We start from the raw sequence: 21,166 nt of genomic DNA on the forward strand, positions 1-21,166 counted from the left end.
TTTACCACAAGATCAGGGAGCAGACAGACACCTCTGGGCAGGGGGCGGGGAGGGCAGGGAAAGGGGCGCTGCTGGGGCTCCGGCTGGGGGGGATTGCATGTATCCGAGCAGATGGGAAATAGCCAGGGTATGGGGTGGGGGTCGGGGAAGCAGCTTCCCCGACAGCAGACAGACGAGACTGGCAGCTCCATTCCCTGGCTGCTTCTGGATCAGCAAAGCCCTCGGGCATCGCGGCTTCCAAGAAGCAGCCCCACGAGCCGGCCACGGGCTGGAGCGTGATGGACACGGATACACGGAGGGAGGGGGAAGCGTGCACACAGGCACCAGGGGCAGGGAGAAGCTGCAATGGAGGGGGAAAAAGGGACCCAGAGCCAGGGTGGATGAAATACAGAAAAGTGCTTACGTCAGAGCTCAGAGCCGCATGGCTTGGCTGCTGTCGGCGCCCGTGGGGATTCAGACGGCAGGGGGTTGGCTGGTGGAATCGGGGAAGCAGGGGAGGTGGGAGGGCTGGGGGTTGCACACTGCACTGGAAACAGAAATGAACAGGGGTGTGAATGGGAGGGGAGCGGGCGCCCAGAGCAAGCGAGGCCTCCCCTCTTCCAGGCAGGCAGTGAGGCAGGGAGACAAGCAGAGAGGGGAGCTGGTAAAGCAGTCCTCACCCCCCCACACAAGGCGGGTGCCATGGAGGACGGGGAGGGCCCAGGGGAGGCCTGGCCAGATCCAGGCTCCACTGAGCAGCAGGGCGAACGGGCGAGCCAGGGCCTCTCTGGACATTGTGTGTCTACAGCGCTTTCCCAAGGCCTGACAACAGTCTAGTCAACTCACCCTGGTCCAAACTGCCAGGATCCCATCCGATGTGCAAGCAGAGGGAGAGATGGCCCCGCTGACCCTGACTCAATGTATGAGCCCATTCCACAACTATGGGGGTATGGGATTGGCCTGAAGTGGGGGTTCCCATGGGCACCGTCCAGGGCCCCCCTACAGGCAGTTGAGGCCCCTTCAGTCGCTACTGCTTGGAGCATGACACATCTCAGAGTGATGACACCTGGGTGAAGCAGATTTTACTCTCTCACGGTTACCAGCTCATGCTGACAGTAGCAATGTGGAAAGACATGGCAGTCCCCAACCTTCGTGCATCCTCTGTGACTGAGAGGCGCCAGGAGGGCAGGCAGGGCCCTGGCTCTGAGAAGGACCTCAGCCAGGTCACACGGCCGTCCCTCTCAGGAGGACTTGGACAATGAACTTCCCACTCCTGCGTCACCTTCCTTGCCTTCTGTGCCCGAGAAAGGCCCGGTGTGGCTGCTGTGCACCTGTGGCCACTCGTGCACACAACCCGCACAGCTCTCACACGGACTTGGCTCTGTCCACCTGTGTGTGGGACGGGCACGCACTGCACACGCACAGGCAGGAGCGTGGGTAAGCATCCCAGCCTGTGCCCTGTCACGTGACCCAACACACTGCTAAAGCACGCACAGACACATCCACAGGCCCTCCCAAAACACACGTGTGTGTGCAGATTTCCGTCACCGAGCTGGCAGTCAGTTGTCCAGCCACCTCCATGTCTAACACATCAACAAGTCAGCAGCTGCTGTGGGGGCAGCAGGGTAAGCTGCTGCTTGCAAGTCAGCATCTCCTACCAGAGTGCTCGCTTGAGTCTTAGCTGGTCCAGTTTCCTGCAAGTGCCTCTGGGAAGGCAGCAGAAGATGGGTCCCCGTACATGAGCCGCCATGTTGGAGACCAGGAGAGATCCTGGTTCCTGGCTTCAACCTGGCCCGTCTCCAGCAGTGGTGACCATTTGGGGGTGTTAATCAAAGAGATGTCCCCCTGTCTTTATCACTCTTACTTAAAGATAAGTCAATAGCCAACCATGGGATGGCCCAAGAAGGACAACGTGTGTGGTGAGGCTGTTCCGATTCGCTCATTTCCCTTGGTCGCACACAGCTCCAAGTGGTGCTGACGTGCTGGGTGTGTGACCCACGGGGGGCAAGAAACGACAGGAATGGAGGAGAGAAAGGAGTGGAGAGATCACGCACAAGAAAACACAATAGAAGAATCTTTGGTAAAAGGCAGACCTGATAACTGGAGAACACCCAGCATAACTACAAATACATCTATGCCAAGTGAAGCTGCTCACGGCATCTCTTCAACAGGAGTCAGCAAAAGAAAGATACTAAAGTGGCACTCAGCGAGGAAGAAAATTGAATTATGCAAACGTAGCCTCTTTACAAAGGCAGAGAAATACTAAATACATATTAGAAGTATGTCCTTTGAAATAATGAAAGCTCATATATGCAACAGATGTATTTTGGACAAATGCCCTGTTACAGTGCGAGTGGTCATAAGACTCACCAAGTCTGTATGCATGCACACACACACAGCCTGCACACCCTCTCATCTTGTACACGCAGACATTTGTTCACAAATACTACAGAGGCCAGCACTGTGGCACAGCAGGCTAAACCATCTCCTGCCAAGCCAGCATCCCCTATTAGTGCAGGTTTGAATCCCTGGGTGTTCCACTCCCAATCCAGCAATCCTGCTAATACACCTGGGGAAGCAGTGGAAGTTGGCCGGATATTTGAGACCCTGTGCCCATGTAGGAGACCTGCAAGGCGCACCGGGTCCCTGGCTTTGGCCTGGCCCAGAGCTGGTCATTACCACCACTTGGAGAGTGATTCAATGGATGGAAGATCTCTCTCTCTTTCTCTCTCTCTAACTCTGCTTTTCAAATAAATCTTAAAAAAAAAAAAAAACCCTAACAATGCAAGATGTATGCATACATACAAACTCCATGTATACAAACATGCCTCTCATTCCCCGGACATGCACACTGCACACTCAAACTTGGATGCCATAGCTTCCCACAGGTCAGGTGGATGCCCACACATGAGTGTCTTCCTTGCTTGGGGGCATTACCTGTGCCCACACCCATGGGCGGATTCTTAGCTCTGCATCTTCCTGGTAACACCTGGCCAGTGTCTTCCACCCATCCACACATTCAGTGTCCCTGGTGTGAACCCATACGCTCATACCGCACGTGCCCATGAGTAGCCCTGGCCTTGGGGAGAATCTGGGCAACAGGCCAGGGGAGGTGGGGATGGTGGGCTAAATCTGAAATCTAGCCATAGGCATTTTTCTTTAAATAGTTGGGGTTTTGGCAAAAGTCAAAGTGGCTGCTTTTGGCCCCCACACCCCGAAATGTAAGCTGTGTGTGTGTGTGTGTGTGTGTGTGTATGTGTGTGTGTGTGAAATGTGATTCGGTTGGTTTGTGTTGAGCTCTGGACTGGGGCCCCATGGTTAAGAGTCGGCCAGGGGCCAGGCCAGAGACACAGTTTTCAAAACAGCACTGTGGCTCCACCGCTTCAAGCAGGAAGCTGCTCTTTGCCCAGAGAGGGTGGAATTTGCTCTTTGAATTTGTTCAAGTTCACTGTGCAGATAAGCTACAGGGAGGTCCCGCAGAGGCCTCCCTCCTTACAGGTGGAGTGGCTCTGTGTGTTGGGGGTGCTCTCTGAGCAGATATCACATGTCACCCTCTCCTCCAGACGTGAGGAGGATATTTGGATGTCCATCTTGAACTTCCTCGACCACCCACAAGAGGCAGCATCCAGCCTTGGCTCTCATCTGCTTGCTGCAACTCTTGCCCTGGGGCGGGGGGTTGGGGGCTTCTCTGTGACTGTGGTCTGCACGCCTGGTCTCTCTTGCTTCTGCCCACCTTATCTCTAACCACGGTTCCCTTCCGGGTCATGTTCTTAACTGTGGCCCAGGCACCGCACCCTGTCCTCTCATTCATACACAAGTTTGCTCCTGCTTCAGAGCCCAGATGCAAGCTCTTTGATGCTGCCCGGCTGGTGCCAACCTCACCCAGTGCACTTGGTCCCCTACAGTTAGCCAGTGTGCTCACTCCTCCCTCCCAGCTCCTTGGCTGCCACACCATCTTCTTCCTTTATTCTTGGGATTTGCATGCAGCAAGAACCAGAAGCGAGAGGCGCTCCTGGAGCTCCCGGCTCTTCTCAGCACTTCCTCACACACTGTTGTCTTGCGTGTGCCTGCCCCTGTCCTGCCCAGGCAGAATGGCTCTGCATTCCTGCAAATCAGCAATCCCACTTCTTTGGCACATAGCTCCCCATCCCCCCAGCCTAGCACAGTACCTGGTGTTCAGCCTGGCCCTGCCTCTCTCTGGCCCTGCCCCTGTTGCAGGGCTGCACTTCCTCCCCTACACCTGGTCAGCTGGTCTCCCTGGCAGAGCGAGGCCCAGCCCCTCTCACCAGACAGCATGCGGCCCCTGCGGGAGGCCTCGGTCGCCAGGGCACAGGAGATTTCAATCCGCTTCTCCTGCTCCTGCAGCTGGCTCTCTGAGTCCTGAGGCACGTCCACAGAGTCCCCCTCGCCGGTGGGCACCACGTTCTGCATACTGAGGAGGCACAGACACATAGACATGGAGGGCGCGGCAGGGTCCAGCTGGCTGGGGAGGGTGGGGTCCCCCTGGGGACTAAGGTTTGTGGGGAGGGCCAGGGTCTGCCAAATGTGCAGCCTCTGGTGCCCAGCAGGTGTCCCCAGGTGTGAGGGGGACACTGGCAATGCACAGCTGGGAGCCCTACCCAACGAATTAAGAGTCTCAAAGCAGCCTTAAGGATGCAGCAGCTGGCAGAGGGTGAGCCTCTGGCTTGGTCTCAGTGCTACGGCTGGCCCTGAGCAGGCAGGTGTCTCTGGCACCTGCAGTGGCAGCCTTGCACCGGCCAGGGCCCAAGGGCCCATCTGCTCAGCTTGGAGCCAATGCAGGAGGCCCGTGCCACTGTGACATCTTGGGTCCCATGGTGGGCGGAGGAGGTGAGGCTGGTCCAGGATTGTTACCTGGACTTGGCAATGAGCGTCTTGATCCTCTCCACCTTCTTCTGCTTCTCCTTCAGCTCCTCGGGGCTCAGAGGGATGTCGGGCTCCAGATCAATGTAGCGTTCAGGGATGAGGACTTTGTCTGGGGTGGAGAGCTGGGGAGGCACGGGGGTCAGGGCCCTGCATGCTGGCTGGGGCCACCTCTGCACCACCCAGCTGCTCCGGCCCCCGCTCTGGAGCTCTGCCCACCTCCTTGTTGATGTCCACGTTGTAGTGCTGGGGCTCCAGCTCCATCTTGCGCAGCCGGGCGATTTCCTCCCGTGGTGTCTCGTACGCCTGCCCGCCAGGTTCCTCGGCGCGCAGGGCCGCCTCCAGGTTGGAGATGTCGACCTCGTGGATGCTGCGGTGACGGCGCACCTGGCAGACGGCATTGTCACGGCCACAGCACTGCTACCCATGCCTCGGGGGTAGCTGTAGCCATGGCCACCTCCTTGCTCTCCCTGCCTGGAGTGTGACATCTGGCTGCCACCCTACAGCTTCCACTGCCCGCTCTGTCGCTTAGAGTCCCCCGAGTCTGATCCTTCACAAGGCGTCTGGGGCAAAACCTCATCAATGTCATTCTCCACCCTGTCACACTCTGCATTCACAGACAGCCAGACTTGGCTGTCACTCACAGACATTCACAGCTGAGCCGCCATCTTGCACTGGTTTCTGATTGTTTATAATTATGGAAACTCCGATCCACCAATAAGATCCACCAACAATCAGGCCTGGGATCATCTCAGATGAAGTTTCTTTGGAGATCCCTCCAACTGAACTGCTGATCTTAGAACCCCAACCATGAAAAGACTGTCAGCCAGTGGACTCGGAATAGGTTTCATTGCGATTGGAACTGAGAAATTGGCAGCAATTCAGAACTGATGAACTATCAAAACTGTTTAAGCAGGATCCTTGGAGCGCGCCTCCCGTTGGGGATATGGGATGGGTGGGAGGCTGGGTGGGGCTTTTCCCTTTGTTTCTCCCCTGTCCCCAGATACAGGGAAAAATGATAATATTAGTGCGGAAACAATGGTATTACCCACTTTCACCCTGTAGCTCTTGATCCTTTGTACCCTCATAAACTAAGCAAGATAAAAAAAAAAAAGATCCACCAACACTGTCAGCCATCTGAAGGCAGGACTTGTGACTCACACTTGCTTGGGATTTCCTTTTAAGATTTATTGATTTCTCTTTGAAAGGCAGAGTTACAGAGAGAAGAGACAGGTTTTGCATCTGCTGGACCACTGGCCACAATGGCCAGAGCTGGACCGATGCAAAGTCAGGACCCTTCTCCAGGTCACCCATGTCGATGAAGGGACCCAAGCCCTTGGGCCATCCTCTGCTGCTTTGCTAGGCCATAACCATGGAGCTGAATAGGAAGTGGAGCAGCCAGGACTTGAACTGGCACCCATATGGGATGCTGGCTGCCCCCGGGTTTTGATATTTCTAAAACTCAGTGGAAAGACTCAGTTACTCCCAGCTCTATGCTTACTAGCTATGCAGTCCAGGAGCCCGGTAACTGCTCTGAGCTGGCTTCCTCTCTGTAGCACACGGATGGCAATTCCCAAGTTAGTATGACAAAAGGATTAAATGAAGTCACAGAGAGAAGGGACTCAGAACCTGCAGCACACAGTAGGTGTTCTAGGTGCCCATACCTAGTGCCAGGTGTGGACACGCTGTTCCAGAAACACAAAGGCACCTTGAAGAGTGCGTGGGAAAAGGAATTAGAAAACTGAGTTTATCATGGTATAAAAAAGGTTTTGAGGGGCCCAGCGCAGTAGCCTAGTAGCTAAAGTCCTTGCCTTGCATGCCCGGGATCCCATATGGGCACAGGTTCGTATCCTGGCTGCTCCACTTCCCTTCCAGCACCTTGCTTGTGCCTGGGAAAGCAATAGAGGACAGCCCAAAGCCGTGGGACCCTGCACCCACACCAGAGACCCAGAAAGAAGCTCCTGGCTCCTTGCTTTGGATTGACTCAGCACTGACCATTGTTGCAACTTCGGGAGTGAAGCAAAGGATGGGAGATCTTTCTGATTCTCCTTCACTCTATAAATCTGACTTTCCAATTTAAAAAATCCTTTAAAAAAGTTTTGAGGGTCCAATGTTGAGGTACAGTGCATTAAGCTGCAGCCTGCAAAGCCAGCATCCCATATGGTGCTGGATCCAGTCCCAGCTCTTTACTTTTGATCCTGCTCCCTGATAATGTGCCTGGGAGAGCAGCCGAAGACTGCTCAACGGCTTGGCCTCCGCTCTCAGATGACAGAACCACATGGGCTCCAGTTTGGCCCAGCTCCAGCGGTTACAGCCACTTGGGGAGTGAACCAACAGATGAAAGATTTCTCTGTCTCTCCTTGTCTCTGTAAATATGCATTTCCAATAAAAATAAATAAATCTGAAAAAAGAACGAAAAGAAAAAGACAGAAAGGAAGGAAGGAAGAAAAGAAGGAAGGAAAGAAGGAAGAAAGAAAGAGAGAAGTACCCAGGAGTCCTTCCCAGAGAGCAGTCCCATGACCCTGCCCCCCGCAGCCGAAGGGAAACCATGGGGCACGCACCTGCCAGGTCTGATCCGGTTTCCTTATACTTCTCTTTGTCTCCAAGTCTTAAAGACTCTTGGTAGGACACGTGCTTCTCTCCCATTCATAATTTTAGGAAGGCTTTAGTGACTTAAGTAATTCCTAGGACCCTCTATTCTCTCAGGTTGGACTAAATAGTGCTTATGTTCATATTTTTTATTTTGATCCCTTTTAAAATTTTAATCCAATTTTCCACAAACTTTTTGAAGTCCTTGCATTAGTGATGGCTATTTCCTTTCTTTTCTTCTTCTTCTTTTAAAAAATATTCCATTTTTCTTTTAACTGGAAAGGCAGATCCTATTTACATAGAAAGAAGAGACGAAGATCTTCCATTTGCTGGTTCACTCCCCAAATGTCTGCAATGGCCAGAGCTGAGTCAATCTAAAGCCAGGAGCCAAGAACTTCTTCCAGGTCTCCCACACAGGTGCAGGGTCCCAAGGCTTTGGGCCATTCTCTATTGCTTTCCCAGGCTACAAGCAGGGAGGTGGATGGGAAGTGGAGCAGCTGGGATATGAACCAGCACCTATATGGGATCCTGGCACTTGTACGGTGAGGATTTAGCCATGGAGGCGCAATGGCTGTTTCTGAGTGGTGGATTTTGTACCATTTTCTATGATCTGAATTTTATATTACTCATTTCAATGAAAATAATCAAGTCTTTCTTTTCTGTGAGTTATTCCTCCCCCCCCAAGATTTGTTTATTTACTTGAAAGGCAGACTTACAGAGAGCAATTGAGAGAATCTTCCATACACTGGTTTGCTGCTCCCTAGATGGGCACAACAAACTAGAGCTGGGCCAAACTGAAGCCAAGAGCCAGGAACTCCATCCTGGTCTCCCAGATGGCAGGACAAGGGTTGGGCGGTCTTCGGTTCCTACTGCAGGCACATTTGCAGGAAACTGGATCTGTGGCGGAGCAGCTGAAACTCAAACTGGTGCTCATAGAGGATGCCAGCATTACAGGTGACAGCTTAACCTACTGTGCACTGTTCCTGAGTTATTTTTTAAAATCAATCTTTCCCCAAGGATGTATTTATTCATTTGAAAATCACAGTCAGAGGGCTCGGCAGCGTGGCCTAGTGGCTAAGGTCCTCGCCTTGATCCCATATGGCCGCTGGTTCTAATCCCGGCAGCTCCACTTCCTCTCTATCTCTCCTCCTCTCAGTATATCTGACTTTGTAATAAAAATAAAATAAAATCTAAAAAAAAAAAAAAGAAAAAAAGAAAATCACAGTCAGAGAGAGAAGAGCGAGAGGTTTTTCATTGTTGGTTTGCCTGCTAGATGGCAGCAAATAGCTGAAGCTGCCACCTGCAATGCCAGTATTCCATTTGGGAGTACCAGCTCCGGTGGCAGCTGCTCCACTTCCAATCCAGCTCCCTGCCCAGGCACCTGAGAAGGCGGTGGAAGATGGCCCAAGTGCTTGGGCTCCTGCACCCACATTGGAGACCCAGAAGAAGCTCCTGGCTCCTGGTTCCTGCCTATCCCATTGTGGCCACCTGGGGGAGTGAACCAACTGATGGAAGATCTGCTTCTTCCTCTCTCTGCCTTTCAAAAAAATAAATCTTGGGGGAAAAAAAAATGCCTCCTCTAGTTCTTCCCTGGGCTCAGCTTTTCTCTGTGTATTTTTGTTTGTTTGTTTTCAAAACTCTTTAGACCAGGTTGGCCATGCCCCACGGTGGGCGGTGTTGGCAGGCAGCTGGCCTGGTGGGGGAGGGGCTGGGCAGACATTACCACTTTGTAGGCAGGCCGGGGGCTGGGCTCAGGGGCAGGGCTGGCGGGCAGCTGCAGGCTCCTCCGCTTCTCCTTCATGGAGCCGCTCTGGTGCCGCCGCATGCGGTCGATCTGCTCCTCCACGCTCATCTTCACCTTCCCCTCGCCAGGAAACAGTGCACTCTTGGGGCGTTCCTGCTGCGGTGGGAAAACAGGGCTCTCACAGGTGTACCCCAACTGCCACCCAGTGTCTCGCATCAGCCCCGACCCAAGGCCTGGCCAAGTTCTTGCGGCTGCCCTGCCACCTATGGACACTGCAGGTGCCTCAGAAGGGATGAGGAGCGGATCTTTAGCAAGCAGAGGCGGCCTCTGCAGCGCGTGGCAGCAATGTGATGCAACCCACACTGGAAACCAGAGTGGGCAGGTGCAGGATGTGGCTTTGTGACTGGGAGACTAGAGGTGCAGCCTGGTTTTTCTTAGCACTTACTGTGAAACAAAAGGAAACTAGGTGAGAAGGGACTGTCCAGTCTTTATTTTCCTGAGCCTCTCCAATTTATACACAAGGCCTGGGTGAAACATGCGCTGTTGGGAAAGTGCATCCTGAAGGGTGGGTGACATTTTGGTGGACAGATGAGGCACCACGGGACTTGGCATGGCAGTCGAAAAGCTCAGAAATCAGAAACAGACACAAGTTTATTTGGTGGGACTCCTTGAAATACACAAGAGACCTACAAGGTTTTTGAGGATGTGTTGTCTGCAGAAATACTGCCAACTTCTACTGAATTGGACAGGAAGATGGAAGTGTTTACAGGTTTCTATGGACTTTGCAGACAGGAAACGGGCTAACAGAGCTGTTTGGCTACAAAAAGGAAGAGTGATTCTGAGAACAAAGTCAAGGGTTCTGGGACCAGAGGGCCAGTGCTTATGAATGAGGCTCCCGGGCCTCTTGGCCCAGGAGGCAGGGCAGCCAGCCGCGGAGGCTTCTTCTGGGGGCAGGGATGACATCCGGGTCGTCCCAGCTTTGTATTCTAGAAGCAGATTCATTCATCTTCTAGTTACACAGATGAGCAGAATTTTGCCCCAAGAAGCCTGCAGTATCCCTCAGACACAAAGGCGATGAGGGAAGTGATGGTCATGGGTTGAGACTTCAAGGGGTTGTGTGGGTGGTATGACTATATATTGCAAGTGGAACAGGTGCAACACATGGGGATCACAGTCCTAACTCTTGAAGTCTGTGGCCGTAACCATATTTGGAAAGAGGTCTCTACCGATGTGACCAAGTTCGGGAGCTCCTCCTGAATTAGGGTGGCCCCCATCCAGCAAGGGGCAGGACTTATAAGAGAGAGAAAAGGAGAGGGTACCCAGAGAGGGAGGGGGCATGAAGATGGAGGCAGAGACCGGATGCGAGCCTCCAAGCCCAGCAATGCTGCTGGCAGCTGGGAGCAAGGCGGGACAGGCAGCCTCAGCATGGACCAACCCTACTGATGCTTTGATCTCAGTTTACAGGATGAAAGTGTGTGTCGTTCCGGGTTTCTGGGTCCACGGTCATTTGCTAACCCCCGGCAGAGAGGAGCCTGCTGCCTTGGCCTGGACATTCACTCTGATGCCGCTGGCTGCCACACCTGCGCCATGCCTTGCGTCCCAGCACCCCTCATCTGCATCATGCACTGTTGTCCCTCTCAAGGAAAAGTTCCCTCCCACCAGTGGAGCTCTTGCCCTGCGAGGTCTCCCTCCCTTGCCTGGCCTGTGTCCCTCAACAGGAGGGGGATTCCCCAAGGGAGCACACACTCACCCGAGAGGCCAGCCCGTTGGGGAGCCCGTTGGCGGGCCTCCTCACCACTGCCGATGGGGTCACCTCTTCATCGGCTGGCGACTTTGCCCGTGGCGGCACGATGCCCACTGCAAGGAGACAGGCAGTAGGGAGGGGCCCCGTGGAGAGCACGAAGGAAGTGGTGGAGACTCAGTGCCTCCCACTCGCAGGTTAAAGCCTGGCGTGGGGCAAGTGCCCCCTTGGGTGTGAATAAGCACCAGGGCCCCTCTGGGTGTCCCTGTGAGGGTGGAAGGTGGACGTGGGGGATGAGACAGGAAGTACCTTTATTGAGAGCAGCTTGCTTCTCGGCTTCTACCTCTTGCCTAGTGGGCACAAGGCTGATGTCGTGGGGGGCGTCCTGGAGGGGATCCTTCTTGCTTGGCTCGTAGCTGGTCTTGCACTGAGGAGGAAGGAAGAGAATGTGGCTGATGCTACAGTGGCCGCCGGGGACATGGCCCCCAGTGGTAGTTTCTTGTGTAGCAATGGCTGGGAGCTCACAGGATGATTCTACAGGGGTCAGCTGGACATTGGAGCTTCCAGTTTCTGCCCATTAAGGCTGGTCAGTGCTGGGCCAGCTTGAGTGAAGGAGAGCTTCAGGAGGGATTCAAGGGGAAACCCTACCGAAAGATCCCTCCATCTCACAAGCCCTGAGCAGTGGGGTCAGGAACGGCCAGAGGAGGGTGCTGCGGGGCCCGGATTCCTGAGGATTTTGTTAGAATTCCACCTGAGACTCAAGTGGGCAAGCAGCCTTGGTACCAGGCTTCTGGGTGCTGGGAGCTCATTTACATCCTTCCAGCCACCTCTTAGGCTCTCGGTGAGAACATGCAGGAAGAAAACCAGGCCAGAGGGGAGAAGCATTGGCTCCCACCCAGCCAGAACGCATGGCCCTTCCAACTTCTGCACCTTTCAGACTAGGGTGTGTTACCTGCTCTGCCCAACTCACCAGGGGACCCCCTCAGGGTCGTGTCAATGACACACAGCAGAGCCAGGGTGGCCACGTCCATCTCCCCAGAGTCTACTCACCACACTGCCTCTTCCAAGGCCACCAGCACCTTTCCTGGATCCCAACTGGGGAGCCAGGCAAGAGAAGGAGCCCGGGCAGCAGGGAAAGGAACCAAGGATCCCTACACTCCAGGGGCTCGTGGAGCCAGCCCACCGAGGGTGACACAGACAAGGCTGAGACAGGGACAGCTCTGGGAGGGTCAGAGCTTAAAATCAGGCAGAGGACAGGTAGAGATGGGAAGGACTCTGGCAGTCCATGGAGGCAGGGCGGGCTGAACACAACCCCTGCAGTTATGAGTGGGATTCACTTCCTAGCATCCACAGACAGCAAGAAGGGGTGCGATGGCCATGACTCCCCCAGCTGGCCCTTGCCCTATGCCAGCAGCCAGGGCAAAGGACCAGGTCCATAGACAGCCCCGAGAAAAAGAGAGACAACTCCCACGTCCTCCCTTACCACCTTGCCTGGCCCTTTGCCCATGTACCCCACCCTCTCCAAGACCCAAGGGTGCCAGGTACCTGCCCCCTGGCTGTCTCGCCACTGCGGTGCCAAGAAGGGGAGGTGGGATAGGGCCAGAAGCGGCTGTCGTTAGGGAGTGGAGGGACAGTTGGAGGGGACTCCAGGGGGACGTAGGCTTTGGGGAGGGGAGGCCGAGGCGGGCCAGATTCCTGAGGCAGAGAGAAGCCAGAGCATTAGGCAGAGCGGAGCAGCCACTGTGAGAGCAGGAGAAAAGAGTGTTAGAGGAGGCAGGTGGCAACAACAACAGTGACATTATGGAAAGGTGGGCCAACCAGGAATGTTGCACTGCCACCCTGCCTGGATATGGCAGTCGCCACCTGCCCATCACTTCCTCCTCCCCCCACCCTGCCCAGTTCTGCTTGTCATTGCTGCTGCACCGCCCGGCTGGTCTCCGGCCAGCCTTTGCACCTGTTTTTCCCATGTCCCTCCAGCTGTGCAGGTTCTAAGGTGCCCCTCCTTGGTCCCCTCCCCTTGTCGGGAACATCTGTGTATTCCCTGTCTGAGCCACAAGGCTCCATTGCTAGATATTCGTCCCCGTGTTCACCTACTGCTGGGCTACTGTGGGTGAGCCCACTCAACTACTGGGGGTGGTGCGTGAGTCTCCTTCATCCCCAGCCCATCCATAGCACCTGCTGTCTGGCTGTCTGAGGAGTGCCCATCCTGGCCTCAGCCACCTGGGTCTCAGAGGTCTGGCTGTTTTTGCTCACCTCCGGGGTGCCAGGGAGAGACTTCCTGGGAGGGGGCTCAGGAGGACAAGAGACAAGCACAGACGGAGGGGCTGGGTAGCCGGCAATGAGAATGGTTCTCCTGAACGAGAGCCCCAGGAGATGAAGTTTGCACAGTGAGGCAAGGGACAGATTCTGAGTGGGGCTCCTACACTCCCCCTCCCTCCCTGCCTTGGCTCCATTCTTCCCGCTTACCTCATTGGAACCGGGCTTGGTGGGGGACCCCTGGGAGCCAGACACCATAGAGAAGGGGCTCAGGGGGCTGGTGAGGCTGGCAGAGCTGAGAGGGCTGGCTGGGCTGTTGGAGCTGTAGGTGGCCGAATGGCCGAGTCCTCCTTGGGGTGGGTGGGAGAGAAAGAAGGCGAGATGGGTGAAGGATGAGAAAGGGGTGTGGGCTGGTATGAATATGGACCCTGTGAGTGGAGGCGGCGAGATAACGACCTACCCAGGGCTGCAGGAGGAGGACATTGTATCTCAGGGCCACCAGCCTCCCTAGGGCAGTTAGAGCAGGTGCAGGGGCCACAGGCTGGTGCCGACAGGTGTCAGGCAGAGAGGGAGTTGAATGGAGATGTTGCTACTGCCCTCCAAGGGTTGGCAAAAACCAACTGGTGGCCCTGGGGCTCAAGGGGCCAGCAAGAGGGGAGAGACCACCAGTCATCCACAAGCTCAGGAGTTGGGACGTGCAGGGGCTCTTGGAGCTTTTCTAAAGCCAACAGTGTCTCCAAGTGGCCCACGTGGTCCATGCTGGTGGGGAGGGGGAAAGAGAAGCCCACCCCACCCTGGGGTCCAGAGAAGGTGCTGAATGGCTCAGGGCGGCAGGGGAAGATGGCAGGTATAGGCTGGAGGCCAGAGACCCCCGAGCATTCCTGGTGAAGGAGGAAGGCCAGTAGGCCGGCAGGGCCACACCCACCTCTGTGCTTGGCCGTGTCCGTGCCCCGGGACGGGTTGTTCTTCCTCAGTCCCTCCATGACGTCCTGGATGCGCCAGATCTCCTTCTGGATCTGCCTGTTGAGGGTTTCATTCTGCAACAGCCACAGAGAGAGTCAAAGGAAGCAGCCACAAGGAACGCCCGGCCCACCCCCTCAGCCTGGACAGGCCTGGACCAGCAGGAGCAAGAGGCCTGCCTACATGCACACACATGGGCAGCCTCTACCTTGTCAATCTCCATAAAAAGCTGTCCTGGAACTGTACAAGGAGGAGGAACTGGCCTCCTGAGCTTGCCCAGGGGACATCAGGTGTGGTGGCTTGCCCGTGGGACACGGTGGGATTAGGTCCCCTGGGTAAGGAGAGGCATCACTTCGCCCTGCCCAGCCAGGTGCAAGGGAGAGATGACTTCCGTTAGCAGGAGGGAGACAGGAAGGCAATGGGGACATGGGGGCTAAGACTGCAGTGAATGATGGGCTCGCAAAGCCAGCTGGAGAAAAGGACAAGGCAAGGAGAGCTCTGAAGGTCACCTGGTCCAGCCTCCCGCCTCCCTGCAGACTGCGTCTACCACAGCCCTGAAGGGACAGTCCCTCGTGGTCTGAAATGCTACAAAAATTTCTTCAGTGTCACTAAATGCTTATATTTACATGTCTGTTTCCAATGTTTTTTTAAAAATTATTTTTATTTGAGAGAGAGAAAAAGAAGTCTCTCATCTGTTGGTTCACTCCCCAAATGGCTTCAATGGCCAGGGCTGGGTCAGGCCAAAGCCAGAAGCCGGGAACTTTATCTAGGTTTCCCTTGTGGGTGCGGGGTTCTAAGCACTTAGGCAATCCTCCACTGCTTTCCCAGATGCATTAGCAGGGTTAGAGGTGAAGCAGCCAGGACTCGATCTGGTGCCCATTTGAGATGCTGGTGCTGCAGACAGCAGCTTCTCCCAGTGCACCACAGCACCAGCCCCTGTTTTGCCTTTTTTTTTTTTTTTTTTTTTTTTTTTTTTGAGAGACAGAGATCTCCTATCTGCTGATTCACTCCCTAAATCCCACAACAAGCAGAGTTGGGCCAGGCTAAAGGCAGGCTCCTGGAACTCAGCCTGGGTCTCTTGCATGGGTACTTGAACCATCATGTCCTGATACCCAGCAGGAAGCTATCCTGGGAGCAGAGTTGGGACTGAACCCAGGAACTCTGATATAGGTGTAGACATCCCAAAAGGCATTTAAAAAAAAGATTTATTTACTTTTATTGAAAGGCAGATATATAGAGGAGAGACAGAAAGACTTTCCACCCACTGGCCCACTCCCCAGATGTCTGCCATGGCTGGAGCTGAGCTGATCTGAAGCCATGAGCTTCTGGGTCTCCCATGCAGGTGCAGGGTCCCAAGGTTTCGGGCCATCCTCTATTGCTTTCCCAGGCTGCAAACAGGGAACTGGATGGAAGTGGAGCAGCTGGGATACGAATTGGTGCCCACACAGGATCCTGGTGCATGCCAGACAAGAACTTTAGCCACTAAGCCATTGAGCCAGACCCCAAGAGGCTGAACAAAATGTCCACCTCATATGTCTGTTTTCAACATCCTTCCTGTGACAAGACACCTGATGGCGACCTTAAGGCTCCCAGGCTTCACTTCAGCTTCTTCCTCCCTGTGAGTTGGTGGAACTGCAAGAGAACCCCTCAGCATCATAACCCTGAGACCCTGGCTCAGCCACCATCAGCCTGATCCTCCTCTCTTGTTCCAGGACCAACTCCTGGCCTTAGTAAGTTTCCAACATTGTCAAAGGGAGACAGAAAGCTGCTTTGCCTAGAGGGCTGACAGAAGGCAGGGACAGAGATGACCCCTGTTCAGCCTGGGGCCCTCCTTCACCTGCAGATCCAAATTGAGCTGTTCCCAGAGGTCATCGTGTAGGGCAGAGACCTCCAACTCAAGATTCTCATACTCCAGGGTGCTGTTCGTCAGAGCCTGCAGGGGAAAGGAGTTCACTGGGAAAAAAGTCCTCGCCATGGCTGTCTCCCTTTGTTCAGCAATGGAGGCCTGGGGAGGGTATGCTAAGGCCTTGTTGGGGCGAGAGGGGCGGCCTGGACTGAGATATTCTGATGTTAGAGCCCAGTTGTGCAGAAGGTGCAAGAACAATTCCCACTGCAAACAGAAGACCAAAGCGGATTCCCCCCAGGGTTCTGCCTCGCCTGGGGTGGAGCCGGGGAGGACAGCAAAGAGCCCAAGGATGGACATGTGCTCTCTGCAAATTAAAGTGACTTTCCTGCTTTCTGTCCATAGCCTCCTGGGAGCTGCAGACAAGGCTGCTGACCGTCACTACCCACACAGCCTGCCTTGGAAGACCTGCCTTGGGCCCTTGGGGGAATGACCCACGGTGTAGCCACTGCTCTGCCTCTGCAAGGGAGAGGACAGAAACTGGTGGCCAGGGTGTCCGAGCAGCAGGGCAGGCCTCAGCTCCTAGCTATCCTGCAGGCACGTCGGTATAGGGAGAGGGTGTTGCACCAGAGTGGGAGCTGCTGGGAGGGTGTGCAGTGCAGGTGCACAGCTGCATGATGGCCTCTGGAGCAGCCCGAGCCTCCTCTCGGAGGAGACCCCAAATGAGGACAGTACACCTCGAGGCAGGGTGGGGGCTCCTGGTGAGTGGCTCTGGATACCAGGAGCCCTCGGGTGGGGGCAGTTCCTGCTGAGCGGCCCTGGACACCAGGAGTCCCAGGCCCAGGTTACCGTGGTAGCCTGAGACAACTCCACACGGATGTTGATGAGCTGGTTCTGCAGTGACTCCTTCTTGTGCAGCAGCTTCTCTGGGTAGGCGGGCTGGCTGCCGAACATCTCCAACTCCTGGTGGGTTCCCATCAAGGCGCTTTCCAAGCTCTCCTGAGGGCCGGCAGGGGGAAGGGCATCCGTGTGCTGCACAGCCCCTTCTGGGTTTGCAGCAGCCAAGGTGGAGCAGGCAGCTCAGCGGACACCCTTGGCAGGAGGCAGGTGGAGGCCCCTTCCCCGACATCCCCTGCTTCCCCGGGGCACCCTTCAGCAGCTCTGTCCCCAGGGCCAGGGCTGAAGCCAAAGGAAGGACGGAGCTCCCACAACTCTCAGCATGAGCAGCAACTCCCACCCTCCCCACCAGCCACCCAGATCTCACCTTCTCGGCCCGCAGTTGCTGCACCAGCCGTTCCTGCTCTCGTACCATCTTGTTCTGCTCACACAGTTTGCCCAACAGCTTCTAAAGACCCAGAGGGAGAGAGGGAGAAGGGACAGGATGAAGGACTCGTTTGATGGGGACCTGGGAGGGGTTGGCAGGATCTGGCCTCTGGGGTCCTGCCTTCTCATCCCCGTTGAGGTCTTCACCTTGACCCTGGAGGCTCCCAGGAGCAAGGGGGTGGGTCTCCATCTTGGGAGGGAAGGTGTATTTGTTTATTCTTTGAGGAAGTGTGTCTGGTTGGCAGGTCAGGATAGGGAGTTAAGAGTCATGTCCCACCCCACCATCCCAGGGGCTGCAACACAAAGGGACCAAGGAATTGATGGGACCTCTGACCTAAGCTGATGGCAGAGCAGGCAGCAGGGAGCATGGACTGGTCCCTCAGGGCCCCTCTGCTCACTCATCCTGAGACCCCAAAATCATCTCTTCCTTGCAAGCACTTTGGGTGACTGAATCTGGAGGCATCTGAGGCCTGCTGGGCAGATCCAGTCAGCAGTTGATGGAGAGGAACCAAATTAAGTCAAGCTTCTCTCTTAGGCAGACTCGTGGCTTTCTACATCTTCACTTCTACTCTGGGCATTGCCATGCCTTCACTCCCTCCTAGAGCCCAGCCTTGCCCTGCAGCCCTTTCAACTCCAAAGCCATTTCACTGATGACCTGTCTCCCAAGATCCAGCCCACAGGCCCTCACTTCTCTGCAGCCCACCCTCTGCCTCGCCTCCTCCTGCTGCCTTGGGGTAGCCCGGAGAGCAGGGCCAGAGCCATGTGCTTTTTCTCATCCTGGAAATAGACTGTCGCACTCACAGCCCAGCAAGTCCACCTTCCCTCCACTGCAGACAAGGACTCAATGGAGAAACACACAGGCCAGCATGAGGCACAGGGAAGTGGACAGCACAGGAGAAGGTGGGAAACAGAGTGCCTGGGGTACGAGGCACCGGGAACAGAGAGATGGATGGGCAGAGTCCTCCGAGGGGGGTAGGGTGAAGGCAACAGCCAGAGGCTGGAGCGGACAGAGCCAGGGACTCCATCCTTACATCTGTGTCTTGCTCGTTCAACTTGTAGGTGTGGAGTCCATCCCGGAACACATCAGGGTACGGAGGGACCTGGGGGGACAAAGCATAGGAAAGCAGATGTCACAGTCTTGCCACACCCACTGTCTGTCCCTTCTGTTGGCATCCGTCTCAGGCATCTGAGCTAATTCTCTGGAGCTGGCCATGGTCCTGGCCCAGACGCCACCCCAACGGTGCCAGGCTGGTTTTGGATCAGGATCCGCCCCGGCCCATGCTCTGTGCTGCCTCCTACTTTGTGTGCCAGGGGCGGAGGGGAGGAGGGGGCAGTGCTGCTGAGCCAGCAATGACCCCAAGAACATCAGGTAAATCCACTACTGTTTATGGAGACCAGATGCAGAAATTGGTAGGAATGAGAATTGGAGACATGCAGATCCAGTGACCCGGAGGCCAGAACCTGGTCACAGGACTCACACCTAAACCAGGCCTGGTAAGACTCAGCAGTGCCCGGCCAGGCCGTGGTGACACATCCAGAGGCTGCTGCTGCAACTGGCTGGCTGTGTCATATCCATTACACACAGAGTCCCAGGAACGCGTGCTCAAGTGAATGCACCATGCAACTCCTGGACACAAAGAAGCCGATATGCGACCCCCAGCATGGCATGAGATGTGGGTGCTGGCTGTTTCGATGGCTTGGGGAATGGGCCTCAGGATTATCCATGCGCATGGAGAATGAAAGTGATCTGGTGGCTGTGCCCAACTCCTGATGGAGCAGATGAGCCCTGGCCAAGGAGTGGGCGGAGCGGCCCGACCATGCACAAGCTGCTGGGACATGCTGCCGGGCTGGGCCGGGCTCTTACTTGCATAAAGACTTGAGCCCTGGGGGAGGAGTTCTCCACCATGTGGTTCACCATACTGATGAGTGTCTCGCTGTCACTCATCTGCGGCACAGGAAGGAACGGACGACTCACACTCAGCGCCACGCAGGGCTCGGCCCAGCACCCACCTGGGCGTAGGGGAAGGGCATCGCCTGCCGGGGCCGCCAGGACCCCGTGGATGCTTTGGGACCAGCTCGGATGCAGTCCTGCAGGCAGCTGGGAGACCTTGCCCGGCCTTCGAGACTTTCTGACTATTGCGGCTTCTACCACTGGTCAAAGCTGTCAACTCCAGGCCTGGAACCCAGTTCCTCACACTACTCTGGGCAAAGACCATCCAGGCAGCTGCCCTCCCCAGAGCTGAGCTACACGGACCCACTGCTCTCTGGCTGGGCCTCTGCCAGGAAGCGAGCGCAGAGACCCCTGGCACGTGTCACCTCCAGTGCTCGAACAGTTTCCAGAAGTGGGCAGGCAGCACCCAGGGTGCTGGCTCTTGGGAAATGCTGGGGCCCAGCAGAGAGGCCAGGGACAGGGGACACTGTGTGCTCTTAGCTTGGCGTTTCAGGAACAGGGGGTAGGGGGTACTCTATTTGCCAGACCAAAGAAGGGAAGGAGGGGAGAGAGCAGCAAGTCCAACCACATCAACCTGAAATGCCATCACTCCCTGCCACACTCACTGGTTCCAGTGGGAAAGGAGCCCAGAGGAAGTGTGTCAGGGAATGTCGCCAGCCATGTCCCTTTAACTCTGTCGATAGGAGAAGGCAGCAGGAGGCAGAAGGGACTGTGCAAAAGAAGCTTTTGCAAAGGAAAGGTGAATGAGAGGTGGGAGGACACAGCCAAGGAAGGTCCCTTGGGGTCACAGTTTAGGCTCCCCTGGGTTTCCTTCCTAGGTGGCAGCCCATGCAACCTTGCTTGTGTGTGCTGTAGCCAGGCCAAGGGCAGCCCCACCTGTCTGCAGGGTCTGCAGATTTTAAGAACCTTCTCTAAGGTTCACTTTCCTACCTGTTTAACTCAGGTAGGGATTTTTACAAGTCTTTGTAAAAAGCTAGCAGGAAGGCTCACGGTTTAGCTTGGCGTCTAAGACACCTGTTGGACATCTGCACCCTACCCCTGCCCATTGGAGCACCTGGGTTTCCATCCTGAACTCCAGCTTAGGATTCCAGTTTCCTGTTCATGGGTGGCAGATGACAAAGGGCTCCAGGGATCGGGTTCCTGCCACTCGTGTGGGAGGTCCAGAGTGAGTTCCTGGCCACGGTGGCACTTCAGGAGTGATGCACTGGATGGGAGCTCTTTCTGTCCTTCTCTGTCTGCCTCTCAGATAAATGAATTTCACAGTCAACTACATCTTTGGTAAAGACCCAGTCCTGTTCCCATCTTGTGTGTGTTTGTGTGTTATGTGTATGGTTGTGTTTCCTGCATGTGGGGTGTGCATGTGTGTATGGTGTGTGTATGGTGTGTGTATGGTGTTTCCTGCATGTGGGTGAGGTTGTTTCTTGTGTATGGGGTGTACATGTGGGTACGGTGTGCAAGTATGACTGTACATAGTGTGTGACTGTAATGGTATGCATGTGTTTAACTATGTAGTCTGTGTGTGTGGTTATGTTTCTTGTGTGTGAGTGTGTATGAGTGTACATGTGTATGGTGTATGTGGTTGGTGTATGCATGCCTGAATGTGGCTTATGTGTGTACATAAGGTTATGTTTCCTGTGTATATGGTGTATGTATGACTATATGCAGGGTGTGTGTAACATGATGCTTCCTATGGGGGTGTGCATGGTATATGGTGTATGTGTATGTGTGTGGGTGTGCAAGGACAAGGCAGATCTACCTACACATGAGCTTTCCAGAGGACGTGGGAGGCTGGGCCCTCCGAGGGCATCCTCTCATCTCCTCCCTCCTTGAGCAGCTCTAGTCAGGGGTGGGGAGCGTCTGGCCTGCAGGCTGCCTAAGACCCATGAAATCCTGTGATCC

At 55.3% G+C, this 21,166-nt stretch overlaps 1 protein-coding gene across 1 annotated transcript in view; it reads right to left on the reverse strand.

Annotated features, from left to right (window-relative positions):
- Window positions 1-411: 411 nt before the first annotated feature.
- PLEKHA6 (pleckstrin homology domain containing A6) overlaps window positions 412-21,166 on the reverse strand; it is a 135,165-nt gene continuing 114,410 nt past the window's right edge. Inside the window, 16 exon segments of the mRNA XM_058669050.1 lie at window positions 412-452; window positions 455-526; window positions 4,266-4,411; window positions 4,852-4,985; window positions 5,080-5,247; window positions 9,173-9,349; window positions 10,944-11,050; window positions 11,244-11,361; window positions 12,480-12,629; window positions 13,401-13,540; window positions 14,116-14,227; window positions 15,988-16,083; window positions 16,843-16,992; window positions 17,258-17,338; window positions 18,348-18,416; window positions 19,181-19,261. Coding sequence (XP_058525033.1) covers window positions 412-452; window positions 455-526; window positions 4,266-4,411; window positions 4,852-4,985; window positions 5,080-5,247; window positions 9,173-9,349; window positions 10,944-11,050; window positions 11,244-11,361; window positions 12,480-12,629; window positions 13,401-13,540; window positions 14,116-14,227; window positions 15,988-16,083; window positions 16,843-16,992; window positions 17,258-17,338; window positions 18,348-18,416; window positions 19,181-19,261 — 1,842 coding nt within the window.

This window comes from Ochotona princeps, chromosome 10 (assembly GCF_030435755.1).
Source record: "Ochotona princeps isolate mOchPri1 chromosome 10, mOchPri1.hap1, whole genome shotgun sequence".
In the NCBI taxonomy this organism is placed as follows: Eukaryota; Metazoa; Chordata; class Mammalia; order Lagomorpha; family Ochotonidae; genus Ochotona; species Ochotona princeps.